The sequence below is a fragment of the Felis catus genome, chromosome E1 (assembly GCF_018350175.1).
Source record: "Felis catus isolate Fca126 chromosome E1, F.catus_Fca126_mat1.0, whole genome shotgun sequence".
Lineage (NCBI taxonomy): Eukaryota > Metazoa > Chordata > Mammalia > Carnivora > Felidae > Felis > Felis catus.
The window spans coordinates 57,759,140-57,781,797 of record NC_058381.1 but is presented as its reverse complement, the minus strand read 5'-3'; the positions used below and the strand labels follow the sequence as shown (position 1 = coordinate 57,781,797).

At 45.0% G+C, this 22,658-nt stretch overlaps 1 protein-coding gene across 3 annotated transcripts in view; it reads right to left on the bottom strand.

The window, feature by feature from the left end:
- TNRC6C (trinucleotide repeat containing adaptor 6C) overlaps positions 1–3,734 on the bottom strand; it is a 98,441-nt gene extending 94,707 nt beyond the window's left edge. For 2 of the 3 annotated variants that reach the window (XM_023244123.2, XM_023244124.2), the window contains exons 1-2: positions 3,660–3,734; positions 2,856–2,877 (exon numbers count right to left, since the gene is read on the bottom strand). In XM_023244123.2, the coding sequence (XP_023099891.2) occupies positions 2,856–2,877; positions 3,660–3,722 (85 nt within the window). In that variant the 5' untranslated portion in view covers positions 3,723–3,734. Of the gene's footprint in view, positions 1–2,855; positions 2,878–3,659 lie in introns of those variants that run through there. The other variant, XM_019818326.3, reaches the window with a different exon arrangement.
- Between the last annotated feature and the right edge of the window lie 18,924 nt (positions 3,735–22,658).

The window sequence follows — 22,658 nt, the reverse complement described above, 5'->3', positions numbered from 1 at the left end:
TCTGGCCAAAACCAATAAATTAAATTACTTCACATTTATGGATGTTATAATTAATCCTAAAAAAATTAAATTCATAAAAGACCCAGAACACAATAATAGACAATTTGGGCTCACAAAGTCATCACATCACATAGAAAGCTATTGTTATCTGTGCCCAAATTAAGAGCAGCGCCCAAAATAAAGAAAACAGATCACTGATTACCGAAGCAAAACCCATGAAAAAGCGTCAGGTGCTCAGATGGCAGAAATACAATACATAGGTTGGTGGTATCTCACGACAGGGTCATGTCTGACTGCCAGCCCCCAGCTACGAGAGCACCCCGAGTCTCACCGAGGCGTAACAAGTCACTGTGTTCCGCTCCCTCTCCCTCTAGTCGCCAATAATGCAAAGAGAGCGTTTCACAGAATTTACAAAAAACAATTTTGCTTGTGAGCAGGCTCACACGAAGGTTTTCCAAGTGCTGAGTGCAGTTCTTTGAGGGGCAGGGGCCGAGGGGAGTGCTCATCAGGGAAAGGGCAGGCCCAGCCTGCGGTGCCCAACACGCACGGCCAGTCAGAGATTCAGAACCACTTTCCTGCAGGGAGTTAATTTCCATTTGAACCAGTAATAGGGGAGCACCTGAGAAAAATGTAAACCTTGATACTGCTCATATTCATTAATGAATTACCTAACAGCACTGTTAGATTATTTATAATTTAAAACGCCTTTTTTCGTTGTTTAGAAGACATTAATAACCATTACTATTATGTGTGCTGAGGCTAGTTATAGTTAGTACAGCTGATGACAAATTGGACCCAAAGGAGCAGTAATTTAGAGGAGAGAAAAGGAGAGCATAAAATACCAGCAGAGTTTGGAGTATGCAATGGCAATACTCATCAGAACAGTAACGGGAAATGATAACTCCGTGTAGCGTGGCAGGACCACGTAACTCACGATCACTGCACAACCAAAAGCGGTTTGTTACTATCTGAAGAGACAACGATGACAACAGAATACAGCCGAGATTGAATCGGGTTATAAAAGCTTCCCAGAATGTTTTAAAAAAGAAAAAAAAGGGGGGAAGTGGGGGGATTCAGAACAACGATCCTGTAGTTGTAAGAGGTGAGTGTTAAGAAACCACTGTTTCTTATTCAAGATGGTCACTGCCAATACAACTATGCACCACAACCCCGTGGACCTTCTGGAAAAGTGTGATATAAACTCCCACTGCTTCTCAGAGTAGAGAAAAACGTCCTTTTTGAGAACCAGGCTGCCGCTCAGTATTGACTCGATAGGAAGTCCCAGGCGTACTGCGACCCTGGTGCAGGGACTCGGAGGCCCGCTGCACGGGGGTCGGAAGCCCAGGCCCTCTCCGGTCTGCTCTGTCCACGAACTGCTGGCCAAGTGCGGGCCACTTAACTCGCGCCATCAGCCTGTTTCTTCACGGTAAACTAACACCTGCTCTGCTCAGGCATGCAGTTCAAATGAAGTCATACACACAGATTTTGCTTTGGAAACTAAGACGCCAAACAAAAGGAGGGTCTTAACAGTGGTACCACCCGAAACGGCACCCCGCCAAGTGTTCACAGCGTGTGTACGTGCTTGCGTGTGCTCGCGTGTGTGACTGTGCACACGTGACGGTCCAACAGAAACTGTAACATCGTAACCATTCATTACAGCTAACCCTTACTGAGCACCAACTGTATGCCGGGCCCTGAGCCCGTTCCCTACATGGTCTCACTGGATCTGCACCAGCAGCTTTACGAGGTGGGAACCATGCGCTCACCAGCTTTCTCATTCTTTTTATTTATTTATTTATTTATTTATTTATTTATTTATTTATTTATTTACTTACTTACTTACTTATTTATTTATTTTTAAACTATTGTTATTATTTTTTTATTGTTTTCAAATTTGGCATTTGTCCAGAACGCACAATTACATTTCTAAATCTGCATTTCTAATGCCTATTACCTTTACCTGGTGTGGAGACATTATTTAAGAAATGTTAAAATAAATGAGCTCATCTTAACAGCATTTTGTTTAATTTTTTTCAGACTCACTTTTTAAAATTGATGTTGTGATAGCTGATTGCTCTAGGCAGCCAAGGCAGTTTAGACTTTTGGATATTTTATCTCATCTCATCAAGTTTCTTTTTTTTCTTTTTTTTTAACCAGCTTTCTCATTTTAAACAGGAGGTGCTCGAGGTGACAAGTGAGGTCGCCGGCCCCAAATTACAGAGCTGGTGTGCGCGGATCCCGCACGTGCACGCGCCACCGGACTGTCCCCGACGAGAGTAAGCACGGAGTGAAGCTCGTGGCGTGGCTGCCGCTTCGCTCCCTTTCCAGCAAATCCCAGGGATGCCCAGGTTCCTGAGGGAACTACGTGTGTTTGCAACACCCACAAGGCAGTCATAAGCAAAGTCTGGACTCAAAATAATAAAGAAATCTTTTCTGTATCAGTAAGCAAAGAGGGAATAAGAAAAGAATAGACCTCTTTTTATTATAAAGAGTCAGCAAAGAGAAAGTGGAAGCTTCAAAAATTTCAGTATCTTTCAGTCTTATTCAAACCGGATCAACATTATCAGCTTAGTCCTTGTTTGGTGGAAAGCAAACCAAAGGAAAACGAAAAAGCATTTCTTAGAAAGCGAATACAACGTTCTTTAAGCATTTTTAGGTCAAACAAATGCCAATGAAATACAGATGGAAAAACAGTGATAAGTGAAGAATTTCACAGTGAATAATAAAAGAAGGTTCCAGAGATTCAAAGGGCTAGAGTCTTTGTTTCTGACCACCAATTAAAACGAGAGCCACCCTCATCATGAAAAGTCTGCTGCTGCAGTAAAATGTACCGCCCGCAAATAAAATAAACTTACCTTTGGTTTTTTGATCAGCAGCCTGAAAAAGAAAAAAATCAGAAACTCTTTAGGAATAATAACGTGTAGAGTGTGCACATCTATGAAAGTTTATACACAGACTTTGATACTGTAAATTTTAAAAATGAGTTTTTGCCCGGGTGATTTATTAAAATTTATTAATGAGAAAAATGTGTAATTGCCTACATGCTATCACATGCCAACAGTGATCTCAAGACCAAAACAACCACCTATCTGGAAGCTCATCGGAGCTCTGTATTTTAATAGAGACTAAAAAGGATACAGTTTAAATCACAAGATACATTAAACTAGGCAAGAACGACAAATGGCATAACTTGGTGTGTTAAATGCCATAAAATTCAAGTGCGACCGAAAGACTTACAGTAGGACTTTCAATTCTTAGCATTTACTAACAGGATTTATAGAAGAACCCTGGCCAAATCTGCGAAACTGACTTCTGGCTTCCCTAACCGAGTCAGTTACGCGGCCCTTTCCTCACTTCTCAGACACGACTGCCCTGGAGGGGGCGCCACGAGCGAGGAGCGCGGACGTTCGCCAGCGGCAGCAACGAAAACCAGACTCCTTTCAAACGCCGCTCTGCCACTTCCAGCCCCTGAAGACAGATGCTCTGCGGCTGTCACCCCATGTCCGTTTCGCTAGTATGACACCTATTTTTTGCTAATCAAAGATGTGGCGTATTGCTTTTTGGAGGTCATCAAACGAAACTCTGTAACATAATGGCTGTGACGGGGCAAACGAGGCACGTGGCGATTATAGTCAATGGGGTGGTAGTTCTGGCCAAACCTTTTTCTGAGCACCTTCCTTCTTTTTCTTTTCTTCCTGCTTTTTCTTTTTCTTTTCTTCCATCAAACGTTCCTCTTTTTGTGTTTCTTGTTCTTTCTCCCTGTTCAACATAAAGAAAGATGGCATTAGTATAAAGTCCCTCTTAAACCAAATGGTATGCAGAAGGGCGCTCTGAGAAGAGGCACTAAAAACGGGGCCACTTCTCTGGGGCCACGGCCAGTTGTCCTGAGCGCACTAGTGGTTCCGTGGCTGTTCATTCAGCCCACGTGTCCAACGCCATGCTTCCAGAAGGCAGTGTGTTAGGCGGTAAGGGCACGGGACTGCTCATACGGCCCGGCCCCAGGCCTGCGTCCCTCTGCTCAGGAGCCTCGCTGTCAGCACCCCCGAGGGCACCGATCAAAAACGCAAATTCCTGGGTTCCACCCTAGCCCGAATCAGAACCGTCGGGGAGGATTCTTTTTTTAAGTTTTTCTTTCTTTATTTTTGAGAGAGGGAGGAGGAGGGAGAGGGAGAGGGACAGGAAGGCAGGAGCCGAGAGAGGGGGAGACAGAGAATCAATCCCAAGCAAGCTCTGTGCTGTTAACGCAGAGCCCGACGTGGGGCTTGAAGTCTCCAACCGTGAGATCGCGACCCGAGCTGAAATCAAGGGTTGCACACGTAACTGACTGAGCCACCCAGGTACCCCCAAGGCAGTTAAGCAAAGATTCCTACCCAGCGTGGAGAGCCGCTACAAGGCTACACGGGAACACAGCGCAGAGTCACGGCCCTCGGAAGGGTGAGCCCTGTAAGCTAGGCCTCGAACACTGCAGGAGCATCCGGCTGGCACGGCCTGGTGGGTCAGATACCAACTTACTGCTGGGCCGCTCCAAATTCAACCTTCAACACACACTGCTGTGCGTACCTGGGCGGGTTCCTTCAATATTTCTCCTTTCCAGTGGGCACAACTGGGCATGTAGCTCGCTGTGAAGACGCCAGTGAGGACCCCAGCCATGGGCCAGAAAGGGCGGTCCCTCAAGCAACCCTGCAGCACGTGGTCTAGTGTCACCTGCCCCGTGACCCTTTGTACACAGACACCGTGTGCTCCAGGCCTCCTGCCAATTACCCTGCCCGTACATTCGTCTTTTGTGGTCCCGCCAATGACACGGCCCTCCCGCCGGGACCCCGCGTGCTCCCCATCTCCTGCCGCACTGATACTCCTTCCCCACCCAGCACGTCCACGCGGCCGGCCTGCCACCAGGGCCGCGCTTCCAGTGCTCCCGTGCAGCCGCACGCCTGGCTACTGGCCGTGGCTCTCCCACGCCAGGCGCGTGCCGCGGAGGGGCACTTCCTGCGGCCCGGCACCCGCGCCCACGCCCACGCCGCCAGGGAGGCGCTCTGCCACCAGAGGGCAGCAGCTACACCTCCCTCGGGGAGCCTGGGCCCCGGCCTCGCTCGGGCACTCTCCCTCGAGCCAAGGCGCCGCGCAGTTTCTACAGTGGCTCCTCTCCCACCACAGCTTCCTTCTTCTTTGTGGGAAACTTGCCCTGTACGTGACCGTGCCGTTCCTGTCTCCTGCCTGGGCCGCCCGCGCCGGTGCTGGAGGGAAAGAGGATTCACCAGACCAAACAGGGAGCAGCGGGCACAGAAGCCTCGGGAAAACCTCATCCAAGCACACATTAATGTTGTTTTGAGAGTTTCATTCGTAAATGTGTTTTATATATATACGGTTACACGCAGAAGGAGTTTCAACCTACTGTCCGTGTGCACCTATTTAAACACTATCATAATAAACATAATTCAAGTCAGCACCATGTGGGTGGGTGTCCTTAGAGAATATTCTTCTTTATTATTTTATTTTATTATTATTATTTTTAATGCTTATTCATTTTTGAGAAACAGAGAGACAGACTGTGAGCAGGGGAGGGGCAGAGAGAGAGGGAGACGCTGTCAGCACAGAGCCCGACTCGGGGGCTCGAACTCCTGAGCCGTGAGATCATGACCTGAGCTGAAGTCGGATGCTTATTAACCCACCGAGCCACCCAGGCACCCCAAGAATATTGCTTTTAAAGAAGGATAGTACATTTATCAAGTTTGGGAAATGGTTATTATTCACTTTTCCAGGAATATTTTCATGTTAAAAAGTGCAGAGACCCTAAGAAATCTGCATTTAAACATTCTTATAAGGCACAGGCAAGTCTGTGAGTGATGGGTGCAGTGCTATAATCGTCGCGCCTCCGGCCACACGTCTTGGAACAAAGTGAATAAATAAAAACCAAGTCGTGGCTGCCTACCTCTCTTGTTACACTTTCTTAATCTACAGTACAATGAAAGCCTTAAATTATCTTCAGATATTAAACCTAGTAAGATAGGCAAGTATGGGTACATTTGTAAAAGGTATTCAACTGAAGTGAAAAAAAAAAGATTGCTTAATTCTACTGCTCTGACAATTCAAGTAATTAGAGCCGGCTACTCCCCCAGCTGCACAGTTAAGGTTTCACCATAACAGTAAAATAAAATGTTGTAAATAAAGACCCCAAGTAGCCACGAGGTATCCTATCCCTACCTGCCAGAGCTCATGTGTGTATGACAAGGCGCAATTCACACGTATGGTCTTCAGTACACTTTTATCTAATTTCCCCCAATTAACAGTAACTTCTTCTACCTCTGACTCCAACACACAGTTACGGCCATTTCTCGCTAAAAATCTTTTTTTTTTTTTTTTAAATCAACGTTTTATTTATTTATTTTTTATTTTTTTATTTTTTTTTCAACGTTTATTTTTGGGACAGAGAGAGACAGAGCATGAGCGGGGGAGGGGCAGAGAGAGAGGGAGACACAGAATCGGAAACAGGCTCCAGGCTCTGAGCCATCAGCCCAGAGCCCGATGCGGGGCTCGAACCCACGGACTGCGAGATCGTGACCTGGCTGAAGTCGGACGCTTAACCGACTGCGTCACCCAGGCGCCCCTAAATCAACGTTTTAAATGTGATTTAAATGTGCTTTAAAAATCAACATTTTAAATGTGATTTAAAAATCACATTTTTTACTTTAAAAAGACATCTTCCATAAGTATACTCTCTTCCCAAGGGACACCTTATTACTACCTGAAATGATCAAGTACTAAGATCCTATCTACCTTTCAGGGCTAGTGAGAAGATTATAAATTTAGATTTGGAGGGGCACCCGGCTGGCTCAGTCAGAAGAGCACGAACTCTTGATCTCAGGGTCATGGGTTTGAGTACCAAGTTGGGTGTAGAGATTACTTAAAAAGAAAAGAAAAACCACCCTTAGATTTGGTAAGTTTCTTGACCTAGTGGAAGAGGAAAAAGCTAACATGTATCAAGTATCGACTATACAGCTGACCCTTGCATGTTGTGCAGCTTAGGGACACCGACTGCCCAAGCAGTCAGAAATGCACATGTAACTTTTAACTCCCCCCGGATTTAATTGCTAAGGGTCTGCTGTTGACCAGAAGCCTCACTGATCACATCAACAGTCGATTAACACATATCTGTATATATATTGTATACTGTGTTATTATAATAAAATAAGCTAGAGAAAATGAAATGTGAAGAAAATCATAAGGAAGAAAAAATATATTTATGGGACTGTACTGTAGTTACCAAAAGAAAATAACCTACGTGTAAGTGGAGCCCCACAGGTGAAATTCCTGTTGTTCAAGGGTCAACCGTATAGAGTTACTCGGTATTTTTCTCACGTGGGACAAGTACGAAACAGACTTACAAGTTAAGCTGCAAGCAGCAGAAAGAAACGGGATGGCCAGGCTGGGAGAATTTCATTTGTAACTTTAATTTTTAATTTCAATTTTTTCTTTTAAATCTTACACGTAAATACACAGCTGTATACACGTGTGTAAATGTAATCCTATACTGTTCCCAGCATACTCTGCGGTTTAGTTTCTCATTGGCTTGGCCTTCCTCCTCCCTCCACAACCACAGCAAAGCTCCATTCGCCCTCACTGCCCTTCCAGATAATCCCCATTAACCACCTAGTTCGCACCCTTCTGGGTCTTTCCCCACTCTCCCGGGACTGTATGGAAACATACCTACCTACACATTTCTTTTTTTTTTTTTTTTAATTTTTTTTACATTTATTTACTTTTGATAGAGAGACAGAGCACAAGCGGAGGAGGGGCAGAGAGAGAAGGAGACACAGAATCCAAAGCAGGCTCCAGGCTCCGAACTGACAGCACAGAGCCCGATGCGGGGCTTGAACTCACAAACCGCGAGATCATGACCTGAGACGAAGTCGGACGCTTAACCGACTGAGCCACCCAGGCGCCCCCCTACACATTTCTTATGAAGCATTTCATTTGGTCAGTTCTGTAAAACTGGGAACACATTGTACAAACTTTTTCGCATCTTGCTTTTCTCATTCAGTACGTATGTGTGAATCCCCTCATCCCCTCCCCCAACGGATAGATCTAATCTATTCTTTTTTTTTTTAACATGTATTATTTTTGAGAGACAGAGAGACAGAGCACGAGTGGGGGAGGGGCAGAGAGAGGGAGACACAGAATCCCAAGCAGGCTCCAGGCCGTCAGCACAGAGCCCGAACGCGGGGCTCGAACCCAAGAACCGCGAGATCATGACCTGAGCCGAAGTCGGACGCTTAACCAACTGAGACACCCGGGTGCCCCAAATCTATTATTTCTAATGGCTACATAATATGCCATGGTGGGAACATTATCCTATCCCTTTCTGTTCGTACACCTGCACTTCCCCTCTGGTTCACTACCACCACCACCACCAGTAACTCCCGCGTTCCTGTCCAGCTTCTGCTCAAGAAAACAGCCTTGCTTTGACTGGTGGTACAGCTTGTTTCAGTAGCAGTGAAAACTGGGTAAGGAGAAAATCTGGTACGAGGCTCAACTTCTGGATGTCAAACTGAACCCAAGGCCAAACTGGATAATAAATCACCTATACTCTGCATGACAAGGCATATTCTAATGGCCTCCACTACACTGAGTTGGATTAGAAAGTATTTTTAATAATCTGGGCTTTAAGAATCTAACCTTTCTTTTATTCTCAAATAGTTTAGCAATCACTGGCTTACTAGCGGGCCTTGGGTGGAGGAAGGAGCAACACCCTTATTTTCGAAGCAGGCAGAAGAAGGGAGAGTTGGGAAGTAGGGGAATCCCCGTAATTGAAGCCTCGACGTGCACCAATCATCTCAGTATTCCTGGTTAAACTCACATTTTCCCAGAGACACCAGGACTCAAAAGATACAATTATGTAGGGAGACTGGGAATGTAGCCACCCCATGCAAAACTATGCTGGTTGCAAAACCTTCCAAATTTCCAGCCTTTCTGTTAGTTGATTACTCTTCTTTTTGTACAAGAGCAGGCTTCAGTAAGAGAGGGTGGGCCTGTCTCTGCCTTGGAGGTTTAGTTTCCAGAAATTGCAGTCAGTCCTCATCCTGAGTTTCACCTACAAGACCCACCACAGCCTATACTCTGAAGTTATCCCGCTTGGACTCCAATGCCTAGTTGTTAAAGCACTCACCAATTCATCGTGTGTTTGTGTTCATCCCATTATTTTCAAAGTTTGGCTAATCCAATTAGAACTTCCTGGCAGTGTTTAGGTTAGAAAGGGCTGATAAAGTGTTATCAGACAAATTTCAAAAGGGAAGAAGGAGGTGGTATCCTGTCCAGCTGTCACTGAAATATTTAAGGTTCTTAATTTTTCAACATGTGTTTGAATACCTGCTATGTGCAGGAAATACTCAGGAGATCCTGTGGGCAATACAAGAGGGAGGGGACATAAAAACAGACTTGGACCTCAAGGGACAGAGAATCTAATAAATAGGAAAGTGAAGTTAAGACCTGAATTACCCTTAATACGTGACAGATGATGGAAATAAACAGAATTATGTAGCAAAGAGCATATGCTTGGGATTTCAGGACAGCGTTCTAAAGTAAAGGTCACTAGCATACAGGAGGTCAAGAACTCATAGGTCCGGGTGCTGGATGGACTGTCTAGAAGAACCAGGAAGTCACTCGGCATTACACCAGGACTAGGGGTGGAAAAGAGAACCACGGCTCTGACGAGTTAAGAGCAGAGGGAGAGTTTTTATTTGAGGATCAAAGGATAAAGTAGTTGATAGAGACTCTGAGGGCTCCTGATGTTCACACCTTTGTATAAATGCCCTCCTGTGAGTGTGGGAGGGACCCAGGACTTGCTTCTCACCATTAGAATATAGCAGAGGTGATGATATGCTGCTCCCTTGAGTACGTTATTTAAGACTCCCCCTTTTTTAGCAGACGGGTTTTAGTCTCCCTCTTGGGTGCTGGCTTTGAAGACACAGCTGCCATGAATCCTACTGTTGCAAGGAAATGAATTCTGTCAACAGCCTTAGTGAGCTTGGAAGCCCATCCTTCCCCAGTCAAGCCCCCCGCCCCCAACCCCCCAAAATGAAAAGCCAGCCCAGGCCTGGACTGCAGCCTAGAGCAGGCCCAGCTAAGCCACGCCCAGCCTCCTTGTCTACAGACATTGTGAAATACTGAATGTATAGTGTTAGGCTCTAACTAGGTTTGTGGTGATCTGCTTTGCGGCATGGAAGACCACTGCAGGTAGTAATTTATGACTTCTGGGGCTGACCGAGACGGAGGAAGCCCACAAGAGCCTCTCTCAGCTGCTGATTATAATAAAAAAACCGGATGAAGTACAATGTAAATACAAAAACACAGCAAGAAAGTGAAAAGCAGGTGGGGTAGGGAGCAGACTTAAAACTTGGGGAGAGGGGCGCCTGGGTGGCTCGGTCGGTAAAGCGTCCGACTTCGGCTCAGGTCACGATCTCGCGGTCAGTGAGTTTGGGCCCCGCGTCGGGCTCTGTGCTGGCAGCTCAAGGCCTGGAGCCTGCTCCGGATTCTATGTCTCCCTCTCTCTGTCCCTCCCCTGCTCACACTGTCTCAAAAAATAAATGATAACATAAAATAAAATAACAAACAAACTTGGGGAGGTGACCCGTATGGGGGTGAGTTTCTCCTCTTCCCTTTTTCTCTCGCGCCTGTTACTTTGTCCACGGGTAGGTCCCAGTCACAGAGCTGTCCTGGGGCAGCGGTGGCACAGGCAGCTAAAACTGAGAGAACCCCATCTTTCTTTCTTTCCTTTTAAAATGTTTATTTATTTTATTTTTGAGAGAAAGAGAGCGCACGCGAGGAGGGGCGGGGGGGGAGGGGGGCAGGAATCCCAGGCGAGCTCTGTGCCGACAGCAGTGAGCCTGATGCAGGGCTCCAATTCACAAACCAGGAGCTCATGACTTGAGCTGAACTGAGACACTCAACCGACTTGAGCCCCGCCAGGCGCCCTGAGAGAACCTCTTCTTTCTGACGGAGGATTAGGAAAAGGAGCTCTTGAGAGCAACACAGTGTGGGGGAATCCCAGAGAGGAACTGGCCGGAGAAGACCTCTAAATGCGGTGTATAAACGTTCCCAGTTCTGGGCTCACATGCGAGTCACCCACGAGTGGGACAGATCCAGAACAGCAGAGTAAAGGCTTTGAGAAAACAACAGCAACAAAAACCAACCAACTCTGGAGGAGTTTATAATAGGAGTCAAAATCTGTACAACATATTCAGAATGTGCCGAATAGAATCCAAGATTACTCCTTATACACAGAACCAGGAAAACGTAGCCACTGCCAGGACAAAAGACAAAGCAAGCTGGCTCTCAGATGACCCGGGTGCTGGAATTAACTTTACACTTGATCTTAGCCAAAAGGCGGAGAAGCGATTGGAATTAACTTTAAAGCAGTTATTGTAACTTTGTTCCAGGAGGCAATAAAGGCACATACATTTGAAACAAACAGGAATTTAGGAGTTCACAGCAGATAAAGAGAAACTATAGAAGAAGAACAGAAAGATAAGAGATTAAAAAAAAAATGAAGAGCCTCACAGACCCTTAGATATTATCAAAAGGCCCAATATTCATGTTATTGGACCTCTAGAAGTAGGAAAGACTCGTGTGAGAAGACAATGGTGGGAAACCTCCCCAATTTGGTGAGATTCAAAAAGCTCTGTGAACTCCAAATAGGGATAAACTAGAAGAAAAGCACACTCAGACATAGCATATACTAAGTACGTACTGGGGCACAGCATATACTAAGCATATACAAGCAGGCAGTTTCAAAAGGCCATGCGGTGTATCGTCCATTTATGTGACACTCTGGGAAAAGAAAATCATAGGAACAGCAAACAGACCAGGGGTTGCCTGGGGCCCGGGGTGGAGTGAGACACTGACTACGAAGGGGCGGAGCAAGGGAATGTTTGTGAAGGGTGACGGGATTTCCCAATAAATCTTGATGGTGGGGGTGGTTATGTGCATGTATGTATTACGTATACGCTGCATGTATTTGTTGGGACTTACATTAACTGGACACCAGAGAGTGAATTCTACTGCATGTACTTTTAAAAAGCGAAAAGAACAAAGAAACCGAAAGCAAAAAAAAAAAAAAAAAAAAAAAAAAAAAAGCGAAAGCAAAGAAATAATGATTTAGAAATGGTCATGGCAGGGGGTGTGGTTCTGGAGAATGCTGAATCCCTCCCTCATGTGTCCCCCTGTCCCTCCGTTCCTGGTCTGAGGAGAGGAAGGGTTTGAAGTAAACGGATGGGGTTGGGGGGGACAAGGGCCAGGGTTAAGGGTTTTCACTTCCCACAGGACCAGAATGCCACAAGGCACGCAGGGAAGCTCTGGAGGAAAGGACGAAGAAACGGACTCGGAAGAGATCCTGCAGGAACCTGGACTGTGGAAGGATGGAGAAGAGCCCTGGCAAAATCAGCAGGCCTGAAGGCATCTCAAAGGAACTCCGACCTAATTTCCATCTTAGTGCTAACAGGCCTCCAGCCCCAGGACTCCGGTCTCAAGACGTGCTGCCGCGTCTACAACACCGAACCAGAGCGCCCGACAGCGCCTCAGCAGCGGCTACTGAAGTCTGACCCAGCAGAGACTTGAGGAACAGCCTTTCCCGCTTCTCACCTGCAGGGCGCTGGTTGTCCACCACACAGGCACATCCGTTTCCGGTTTCACCAATGTTTTCCTACATTCTGTTATCTTCTTCCGCTGGCTTTTTATCACAGAACAAAAGGATGTTCCTCATTTCGGCTGGCGTTTCTCTGAACCATCAGGCTGGTTACCCCTGTCTGTTATTTTTGCCAGGCAGCTCCCTCTACTTCTCCACCGGTAACTGCACCCCTCAACTTCCCCTGGAGCACCAGGCCCTCCCTCCCTTGAACTCCATGGACTTGTTTAGGGCAGTGGCTCCAATCAAAAGGTACCACGTTCCCGAGCCATCCGCTAGATTCAGGGACGACTCTGAGGTTCAGGGATGGACCTAACAGGATCAGAGGAACGGAAGCTGCCGGAACATCTCCCAACCACGGAAGGCCTGGAAATGAAACCAACACCAAGGAAGAGAAGCTGAGAAACGGAGTGAGAACGGAGTCTCCAGGACCAGGACCTATGTCCCTGGAGCCCAGAAACAGCTTGTTCCTTGGTCTGGCACCCCAGTGCCTTGCCCGTGCCTGGCCCTCCTGGGCCCTCCTCGGAATGTGAATCCTGCACCGAGTGGCAGACAGCTGGGGCAGATGCGTCTCACCGGCTGCTCCCTGCAAAGCCGTCCACTGGCGCTGGCTACCCAGGTCCCGAGAGCTTTCTGCTGTTGCCTTCAGTGATGTCAGCTGCCCCCTAGCATCCCCGAAGTCCCCCTTCCCTTCCCTCCTTAAATCAAAGAACCGATAGACACAATAACTTTTCAATAATCTATTTAATTTAGGCCTGCGTAGAAAGGGAAGTGTTGACTGGATTCAGCACTATTTAACTATGATTTGTCTCAAAACGAATCAGGTTCAGTAAACACTTTAACCACTATACAAGCTGCTTTCATATTACCATATTAACATGTCAATTACAGGTATAGGAGTCACAAGTGCCATTTTGTAAAACCTTTTATTTCATTTCTGAGTTAAAGCAGCCTCAAAATGAAAACGACACTAGAATTTTTAACGCTACTCCGTTTTCAGAGTCAATTTATATAATGACACTTGAATATGTGTACTTTAAACATGCTTAAAATAACAGAAGCGAATCTCCACTCAGCCTCTCAGACACAGTGGTCCTTGCCGCCACGTCCTGGTGTGTACCTACCAAGTGGTTGTTACTAATGATCAGGATTTCATTGTTCGCTACAAATTTTCAAAATACGCCCTGTGTGTAATCAGTGATAAGCATGCTTTGCCCAAGTGTCTCCTTCCAAATACTAAGGAATCTGGAGGTAGGGAGCTAAGCTGGCTATTGACTTCCTGCCTCTTAGCTCCACACTCAGCTTTTGGCCCGCTCTGTGAAAACTGATCTGGGGCCTTTCAACGTTTTTTCTTTGCCAGCTGGCATGACGCTACGCTTGTTCAGTAGAGGGCGCTGGAGAGATACGGCAGAAGAAGAGTGGTGGTTTTTTGTTTTTTTTTTTTTTTTTTTCCCTCCTTGGCAGGCTCCTTGCAATGCTCCCGGCCACCCAGCAACCTCCTTCCTAGCTGCTCCCCTGCTCCCCCTGCTCAGTGAGTTCGCCTCTATCCCATGAGCCACAGCTGTGCCCTCTCCAATGAGGTCTGGACCTCAGCCTGGGAGGCTCTCACTGGGCGCCTCATCTCAGCCCTGGGGGCAGCGGTCCTGCTTCTCCCCCCTATTCCCACATTCTCAAAAACTCTGTGCCTACCTAGCCAGTCCCTTTTACTTCAATCCCCTGCTATAGCTGGCGATTCCTTAAACTTTCCCAGTTCACACTGCTGCATGGTTTCTCTCTCCTCACTGATCGAAGAATCCTTAAATCAGAGCCTATTTCAATTCTGTCAATAAACTGGACTTTTTGATACGGTCACACCAGCAAATAAAAACCACAGATGTGTCTAAATGACAAATAAATGGCACTGAAGTATATAACTACAAGTTACACTTAAATAATAACACAAACCTCAAATATGAAACCTGACAGATGGTGGAAAAGACCACTTGCCTCAATCTGTCCAGTGTTTTGTGTTGTTTTTTTTTTCCTTTTTTTTTTTTTTTTAAACTCCATTATACCTCTGTGTTCTAAAACTTGTGGTACATCTGGGCAAATTCAGAAAAGGCTCTCCTTCATGATCATGAAAGAAAGGACAAAGTCCCAGCGCCATACGACTGCGGGGCACTCCCTGAAGCCGCGAAGCCGACGCCTGGGGCACTTATCAATGAGCGCTCTGGGCTGCAGATGATCTCCAGGGTAACTTTCTATTAGGAAATTCTGCAATTCTGTGAACTAAAAAGACTGTTCACTGTAGATTCAGTTTTGGAAGCCATTAAGCTAACTTGTGCTCAGGGCTGGATTCTAATTTGGGAGAGCAGGCAAGTGCACAAGACCTGAGCAGAAATAGCTTTATGACAATCTGCACACGGGGAAAGTCAAATATAAAAAGAGATGATACCACCATCCAGCCAGTCCTCTGATCTGGAAACATCTGTGAAGTTCAGGGTTTGTACGGAAGGACAGCAGAAAAGAAGGGTTCACAGACATGCACTGGACTCACAAGCTGGTAAAGGAGTCAAATGCCGCCTAAACAGTTTCCATAATGAAACATAAGGCAGAAAAAGATGACCAATTATATGTGCTAAAGAAAAAAAAAAACCATCCCACAGGTATTAAAAGGATTGTTAATATTTCACATCAAAAATGTGAAATGTAGAAACTTGTATTTCAGAAATGATGAACAAGAAAACCTACCCGAAAATCTCAGTTATATCAACAAATTTTAATTTTCTTAAAAAAAATTTTAATGTTTATTTTTGAGAAAAAGAGAGAGAGAGAGAGAGAGAGAGAGAGCAAGAGCGAGGGAAGGGTAGAGAGCAAGGGAGACACAGAATCCCAAGCAGGCTCCAGGCTCTGAGCTGTCAGCAGAGTCCGACATGGTGCCTGAACTCACAAATCGTGAGATCATGACCTGAGCCGAAGTCGGAGGCTTAACCTACTGAGCCACCCAGGCGCCTCTGAAATTTTAATTTTCTATTTTGTTTTTAAATGCATGCCAAGTTCATATGGAAACACACAAACAAACAAACAAACAAACACTCCAGACAGATGCTACAGTTACCACCTAGGTTAAGGAAGAAAGCATTCTATAATTTGCTGTTATGTACTATTCTTATACATCCAGGTTTAGTCTTTAGTCGTTCAAGATGAACTGCTTACTGAGCCAGTTTGAGGCCCTGACCTGCTCAGTCCCACGCTTTGTAGATTAACAAGTATTTGCCAGTCACAGGCTGCTGTCCCTGCACTTTAAGTTGCTATCTTGGAATTACTGCCACAACCCCCCAATTCTAACACTCAAAGTTCAGAAACGGTATGAACTGCGTATCCAAAACTATGTTCATCTACCCATTTTTAAAAGCAAATGTTTCTGGGACGCCTGGCTGGCTCAGTGGGTCGAGCAGGCAACTCTTGATCTCAGGGTTGTATGTTTGAGCCCCACAATGAATGTAGAGATAACTTAAAAATTAAAAAAAAAATTTTTTTAAAGCAAGTATTTCCTATTACGCTCATAAAGTTACCTTTCTGCTAGCTGCCAACATTCTGGCTTTCTGATTTAAAAAAAAAAAAAAAAAAAAGCCTAGAATTTACCTCCTTAAAGGACTTTAATGGAACCACAGCTAGTCAGGATTAATACAGGTATGCAGAGCTAACCTACAATTTGCCCTACAGTGGAAGCAACTACCAATTTCCCAAATTATGTTACTATTTATGATTCAACTCCTTTCTCTGTCCTTTATGGCTTCTCATTAACCCTGAGAACACACACCAGTTCTACAATGGTAGAAAAAGTTTCCCTGGCCCTCAGGTCTAAAGAAGGTTTTCAGGGGATACCTCGCATAGGTGACAGAGTCCAGGCCTGGACAGCCTCTTTCGTGCCCTGGGGCACGCACAGGACAGGCTTGATTAAACAATCTCTCACAACCTGCCCATAGCCAAAAGCATGATGGGAAATCTCAGGAAACTCTCAAAACCTCAGCAGTTCTCTGGGGAACCAAGGCAACACGGTCCAAACGTGAAGGTTTCTGATGATTTTGCTTAATCCAAAGATATAACCTAGAAGATCAGACAAACCTCCATAAATACCAAGCCCAACGGAAAAAATACTAGGGCAGGAGACAGCCTGGGGTTGTAGTCTTTGGAAAAACTAACGATGACAATAGCTGTCATTTACTAAGCACTGGGCTAGGAAGGCCTTTTAAGTAGATGATCTCATTCGTTCCTCAAGAGAATCTCGTTGAGGGGCACCTGGCTGGCTCAGTCGGTAAAGCACGCAACTCTCGACCTTGGGGTCGTGAGTTCGAGCCCCATACTGGGCACAGAGATTACTTAAAGAAACAAGAAGAAGAGGACGTCCGTGAGTAGCCCACCGTGACACTGACAGTAAGCGACAGCTGCCATTCAAGCGGAGGTCTGACTGCATCTCAAGCACGTGCTTCATCCATCACGCCACACTGCGTCCCCGAAGAGCACATATACTCTTCGCTGTGGTCCAAGAGTGAGAGCCACCTGCTTCACACCCGAGACACACCGATGGTGAGGCTGACCTCATGTTGTTAGAAACAGAAGAGCCCGACCGGGAGGGTCTCTTCGATGATCATCAGATGCAGCACAGGGAAAGCTGCTATAAGAGGCCCCCAAACACAAGCACAACGTCCTCAAGATGTTTCTCCCCCGCGGCCCACAGGCTGGCCAGGCATCACTGTTGCATGAGGTCACCAACGGACCCACGTTCTTCTCACTAGAAGGGGGAAAGGAGGGACTGGAGAGCAAGCCGTTTCCTTTTCCGTTCACTCCCGGGCAGCCCACGCTTCATTTCTGCTGACATCCGATCAGTCAGAACTTACCCGCGTGCCCGTGCCTAGATCCAAGGAGGGCCGCGGGAAATGTCTCTTTGAGCACAGCTACAACTTCTTCCAAAAGGAAGGACAGAGAGCATTCCAGAGGGATCATCGACAGCCTCGGGAACCGACGGATGGCCGGCCCACCTCTACACAGAGATCAAAAAAAGTTCTTCCAAAAAACAGGTACACACACACATACACAAATTTGAATCTGTGTGTTACTTGGAGCGAATGATACACAAATCAAGTCCCCAACATTCAACTCGGCAGAGTATGACCAAAATGACTCTAGGCAGAAACTTCTTCAAGGGATCAGTGACCAGTTACCTGCTGGTGGCTACAGGAAAATCTTAGCAATGCTTCCATGGAATGCCTGAGCACGTCAAGGTTCTCAGTAAATCTTCCACAATGAACTTGTTCCAAAATACCAAATTGTATCTAATCTAAGAGGCCTTCAGATGTAAGATGCACCATTAATTTACGTGCCACTAAGAAAAATGCTGCCAAATGCACCATAATATGCCGTTATCTACAAGATGTGTGCCTATTTCAGATGTGGTGAAAATCAGAAAAACGTTTCTTAGAACCACTGAAATAGAGTACGCCCCTGAAAAAACGTATCAAATTGATCTACCCTATAAAATCACAGGATAAAAACCAATTAAATTTTAGAAGACAAACTGTTATAGTTGCTATTAGGCCGTCCTTTATGATGATAATATAAATATACTGAGGCCATACCTATACATCAGGAATTAGAAACAAAACAAAACCCAATTCTGTGGGAAAGACAAACAGCTACCTTTATAACACACTCATTACAATTTGCTAAGAAGCACAGGGTGCTGTGAGAGCACAGGATGGGAGGGCTTTCTGGCCTCGTCAGGAGAGTATGGAGGGTCGCCTATGGAAGTGAGCGAAATTCCGGAGGACAGCCAGCTGCCACGGCAAGGGACACAGCATGGACCATGGAAGCTCTACAGCGGGGAAGGACTAAGACAAGTTGGGGAAACAGCAAGTGATTAGCAGGCTTAAAGCATGGGAGCAGTGAAGAAATGGCTAGCACAATTCCGGCTACTACGGAGAACAGATTATAAGGGGCTAAGAATGGACAAGTGGAAACCAATGAGTAGGCTCCTGCTGTCAGTCAGAGGGAGTTTAGACTTGGTACTTTAGATTTGAGGATTTCCAAATTAGGGGGTGTCTCGGGGTAGGGGGTTTGGGGCTAGAAAGCAGGGTTTGAAAATTATTTAAGAGAAAGAAAGGATGGGGCTTGGTGACTAAGTAGAAATAGGCATAAGGGAAGGGGAAGCATCAAAGATAACCCTTGGGTTTCCCACCAGGGTGACTAAGTAAGATAATGGCGTCGTTCGCCGAGATAAACACTGGAGAAGGGCATGTTGACTTTGAGATGTGTGAGCATGAAGCTGGGAAGGGAGCTGGCAGACAGATATGCAATTCTGGATTCAGCAGCAAAGATTCGGGCTGGAGAAAAATCTAGAGAGATGTCAGTGTAGAAATACAAATCAAAGCCATGCTCATAGCTGTGGTCAGTAGGGAAGGGGGTTAGAGCAGCAGAAAGGAGGGCCTGGGGCAGAAGCTTAAGGAACATCAGCATGTAAAGGTCAGGCTCAGATAGATGAGACAGTCATTCAAACGTCCATTCATTGTTTATGCATCAATTATTAATAACTGGCCACAATGTGCCACTCTGTTTTAGGTATCCTTTAGGTATCCTTAGGATACCCAGGATATGTAAGGTCCCCATTTATTAAGGAGCTTACAGTTTAGTGTAAAACCCAAGTCAACGACCAAGGTAATTTCAGTTTGTGATAAGTGTTATGAAGAAAATAAAACTGGCTTTGCAACTCAAATACTATGAATGGCACTAAATCAGTGATGAGATTTCCAAAATGATAAGTGACTACTGAGAAAATCCCACACAGTGTACAATCTTTCCTCAATTCACACCAGAGGTGCTTTCCTGGGAAATTCAGCGTATATTATCACAACAGCACAGAAAACTGTACAGTATACACATAAGATAGGTTCTGCACTAAAATAAACTGGTTTTTCACTTTCACCTACCTAGACATCCGTCTAGAGGGATATCCGAGGCAGGAAGGACGCAGTATGAGTCTGTATTATATGGGACTGGTCCGGGCACTAGGGAAGATCCAGGATCTCTGGCTCCTACCCGCTGAACGCCACTGTGGCTGACACCAATCACGTGGCACCCCAACCACATGTCCACATGTCCAAACGCCCCTCAAAGGGATCAGTACCACCCCTGTTGAGAACTACTGCTTTAAGGCAACAAAGTATACACTGTGCTAACGACACAAATTCTGAGAAACGGTATCTGCCACACGCGACAGTCAGTCGCCAGACATTTCCACCAAGTGACCAAGTGGCAACTGTTTCATTCGGCATGGCTTACTGAGAGTGTTCTATGTGCCGGTCGGTGTTCTTCCTGCCTTCACAGAGCTCACAGTTTAGAACACTGTAGTATATACACAACAACTTGAAGTGAAGATGGTGCAGAATGTGTGTGGCTCTTATATTTTGAATCTATGCACCTTGTATCTCTTGGGCAAAGTATAAACGGCTTTCTGAAAAGTAATGTTATTTTCCCCATTAAAACGGTCATTTATCGACACATGTGCCATAACATAAATGTAAACATTCAGCACCCAACGAATGACATCCAACATTGGAAAAGCAACTGTGTAGTTTCAAATCCCACCAAAGAAGTTTTTACAGTCTAAGAAGAAATATACACCATACAGTAGCACCTAGTGGAAAAGATGCTAATTGTAACTGAACCGTTTTGGACTCTAAATATGCTCAAAAAGAAAAGCAAAGGTTGGGGCGAGGGCGGGGGGGGGGAGCTGTGAGTTTCTCACCAAGGAACCATTCGTGTTCAGGAGCGACCTCGATCTCCTGTGAGAATGAATTCACAGACAGGCAAGTGCAGAGAAATTCTGATGTTGGAAAGATGCAAACGAAGAATAAACAGGTGGTAAATACTAGAAAACAGAGCGTAAAGCAGCAAGCCACCGCCGACCACCATCTGAACTCACGCTCTCACAAGTACTCGGTTCAGTTTAGATGATCCTTTATATAGGATTTTGTATTCTGTTTTCATTTACAAGGTATTCTCACACTAAACAAGCTTCATAAATATCATTCTTAAAGACAACACAACACTTTCATTGTGTACGTAGACCATAATTTTCTCCACAATTCCCCCGTGCTTATTCAGGAATTTCCATTTTATACTATGTTCATCACTAATTCCCTCTTGCGTAGTTTGTTCTGAATTTGTGATTCCTGCCTTAAGAGAGATATCCAGAAATAGACTTACTAAAACAAAAGGGTATAATTAAGGGTATGAATACTTATAAACTGTTACCCAAAAAGTATTTTAATAATCTGTACTTTTATTAGCTGAGTATAAGATGCTTATTTCAAGCACTGAGTATCTCAATTTTTAATCTTTGCTGATAATCAAATAGAAAAAGTATCTCATTGGCCTTAATTTACAATTCCTTGATTGTTAATGAATATATTTCCCCATATTTGTTAACCTGCATAAATTTTATTTTCTATGAACTGTTTCTATATTTAGGTCTATCCCTTGGGTTCTCAGTAGGCTTTTTCCCTATCCATTTATAAGAGTTTATATATGTTCAGTGATTAACCATTTATCACGTTGCTATAAACATTTCTACTATTTTTGGTTTGGCTTTTGATTATTTTTCACATTCAGAAGTTTTAAATTTCTATCAAATCCCACAGAAAGCTTTCATATTTTACGTTTGCTATTTTCTTTTCTAGATTTCTCAATTTTTTTTTTATATAGCTGATGCTTTATTTAAATTTTATTTAGGTGGAAGGTAGACATTAGGATTTACCTTGCTTTCTTTTTGAACCAAATAGCTAACAGAATGCATGGGCATCATTTAGTGCCCCAGATTAAATGACCCTTCCTTTCACTACTCAGCTGTGACCCTGCGTCTTTATACATCAAAGTCACATGTAACAGATGGGCCTGAAGACCACTCTGCTCCATGAATAAGTAGGTGCTTCTGCCAGGACCACATGATTTTAGTCCAGTTTCATAAAATCTTTGTTACCTACCACTCATTTTGCTCATACTTTTAAGTTTATTTACTTTTAGAGAGAGAGGGAGAAAGCGAGCATGAGTGGGGGAGGGGCAGAGAGAGGGAGAGAGAATCCCAGGCGGGCTCTGCACCATCAGTGGGGAGCCCGACGTGGGGCTCAAACCCACAAACCGTGAGATCACGACCTGAGCCAAAGTCGGACACTTAACCAACTGAGCCATCCAGGTGCCTGTCTTCATTTCTCTTTTTAAAAAAAATACTCAGGGGGCACGTGGATGGCTCAGTTGGTTGGGCGTCCGACTTCGGCCCAGGTCATGATTTCGCGTTTCGTTGAGTTGGAGCTCTGTATCGGGCTCCGTGGTGACAGCCGGAGCCTGGAACCTGCTTCGGATTCTGGGTCTCCCTCTCTCTGCCCCTCCCCTGCTCGTGCTCTGTCTCTGTCTCTCAAAAATAAATAAAGGTTAAAAAAAATTTTTTTTTTAAAGTTACTCAGGTCACCTGGCTGGCTCAGTCGGTACAGCATGTGACTCTTGATGTCAGGGTTGTGAGTTTGAGCCCCATGTTGGGTATAGAGATTACTTAAAAATTAAATCTTAAAAAGAAAAAAAAGAATTGTTTTAAACTTATAAATTAACTGAAAGCTCTGTAGGATTTAATTTTCCTGCTTGAGAAAATCTACTTCTTTCCTCTTTCAATGAAACTGTCACTTTCTTCCTATTTCCTATATATATGTTAAGCTCATTTCTAGGTATTTTACGATATTTTATTTTATTGTCGTGTAGGATATGATACGATCAAACATTCCACGTGTGGCCTAAATGGTTACCGACGGTAGGGGTCTAGTCAGCTTACGGACTTATCTCTGTTGCATCAAATCACTTTTCAGCTGATCATCTTGGATTTCCTGGGTATAAAATGTACCAAAAATATCTTTTCACCTTTTTATTTCTTATTTCTATTTCATACTGTGCTGGGCAG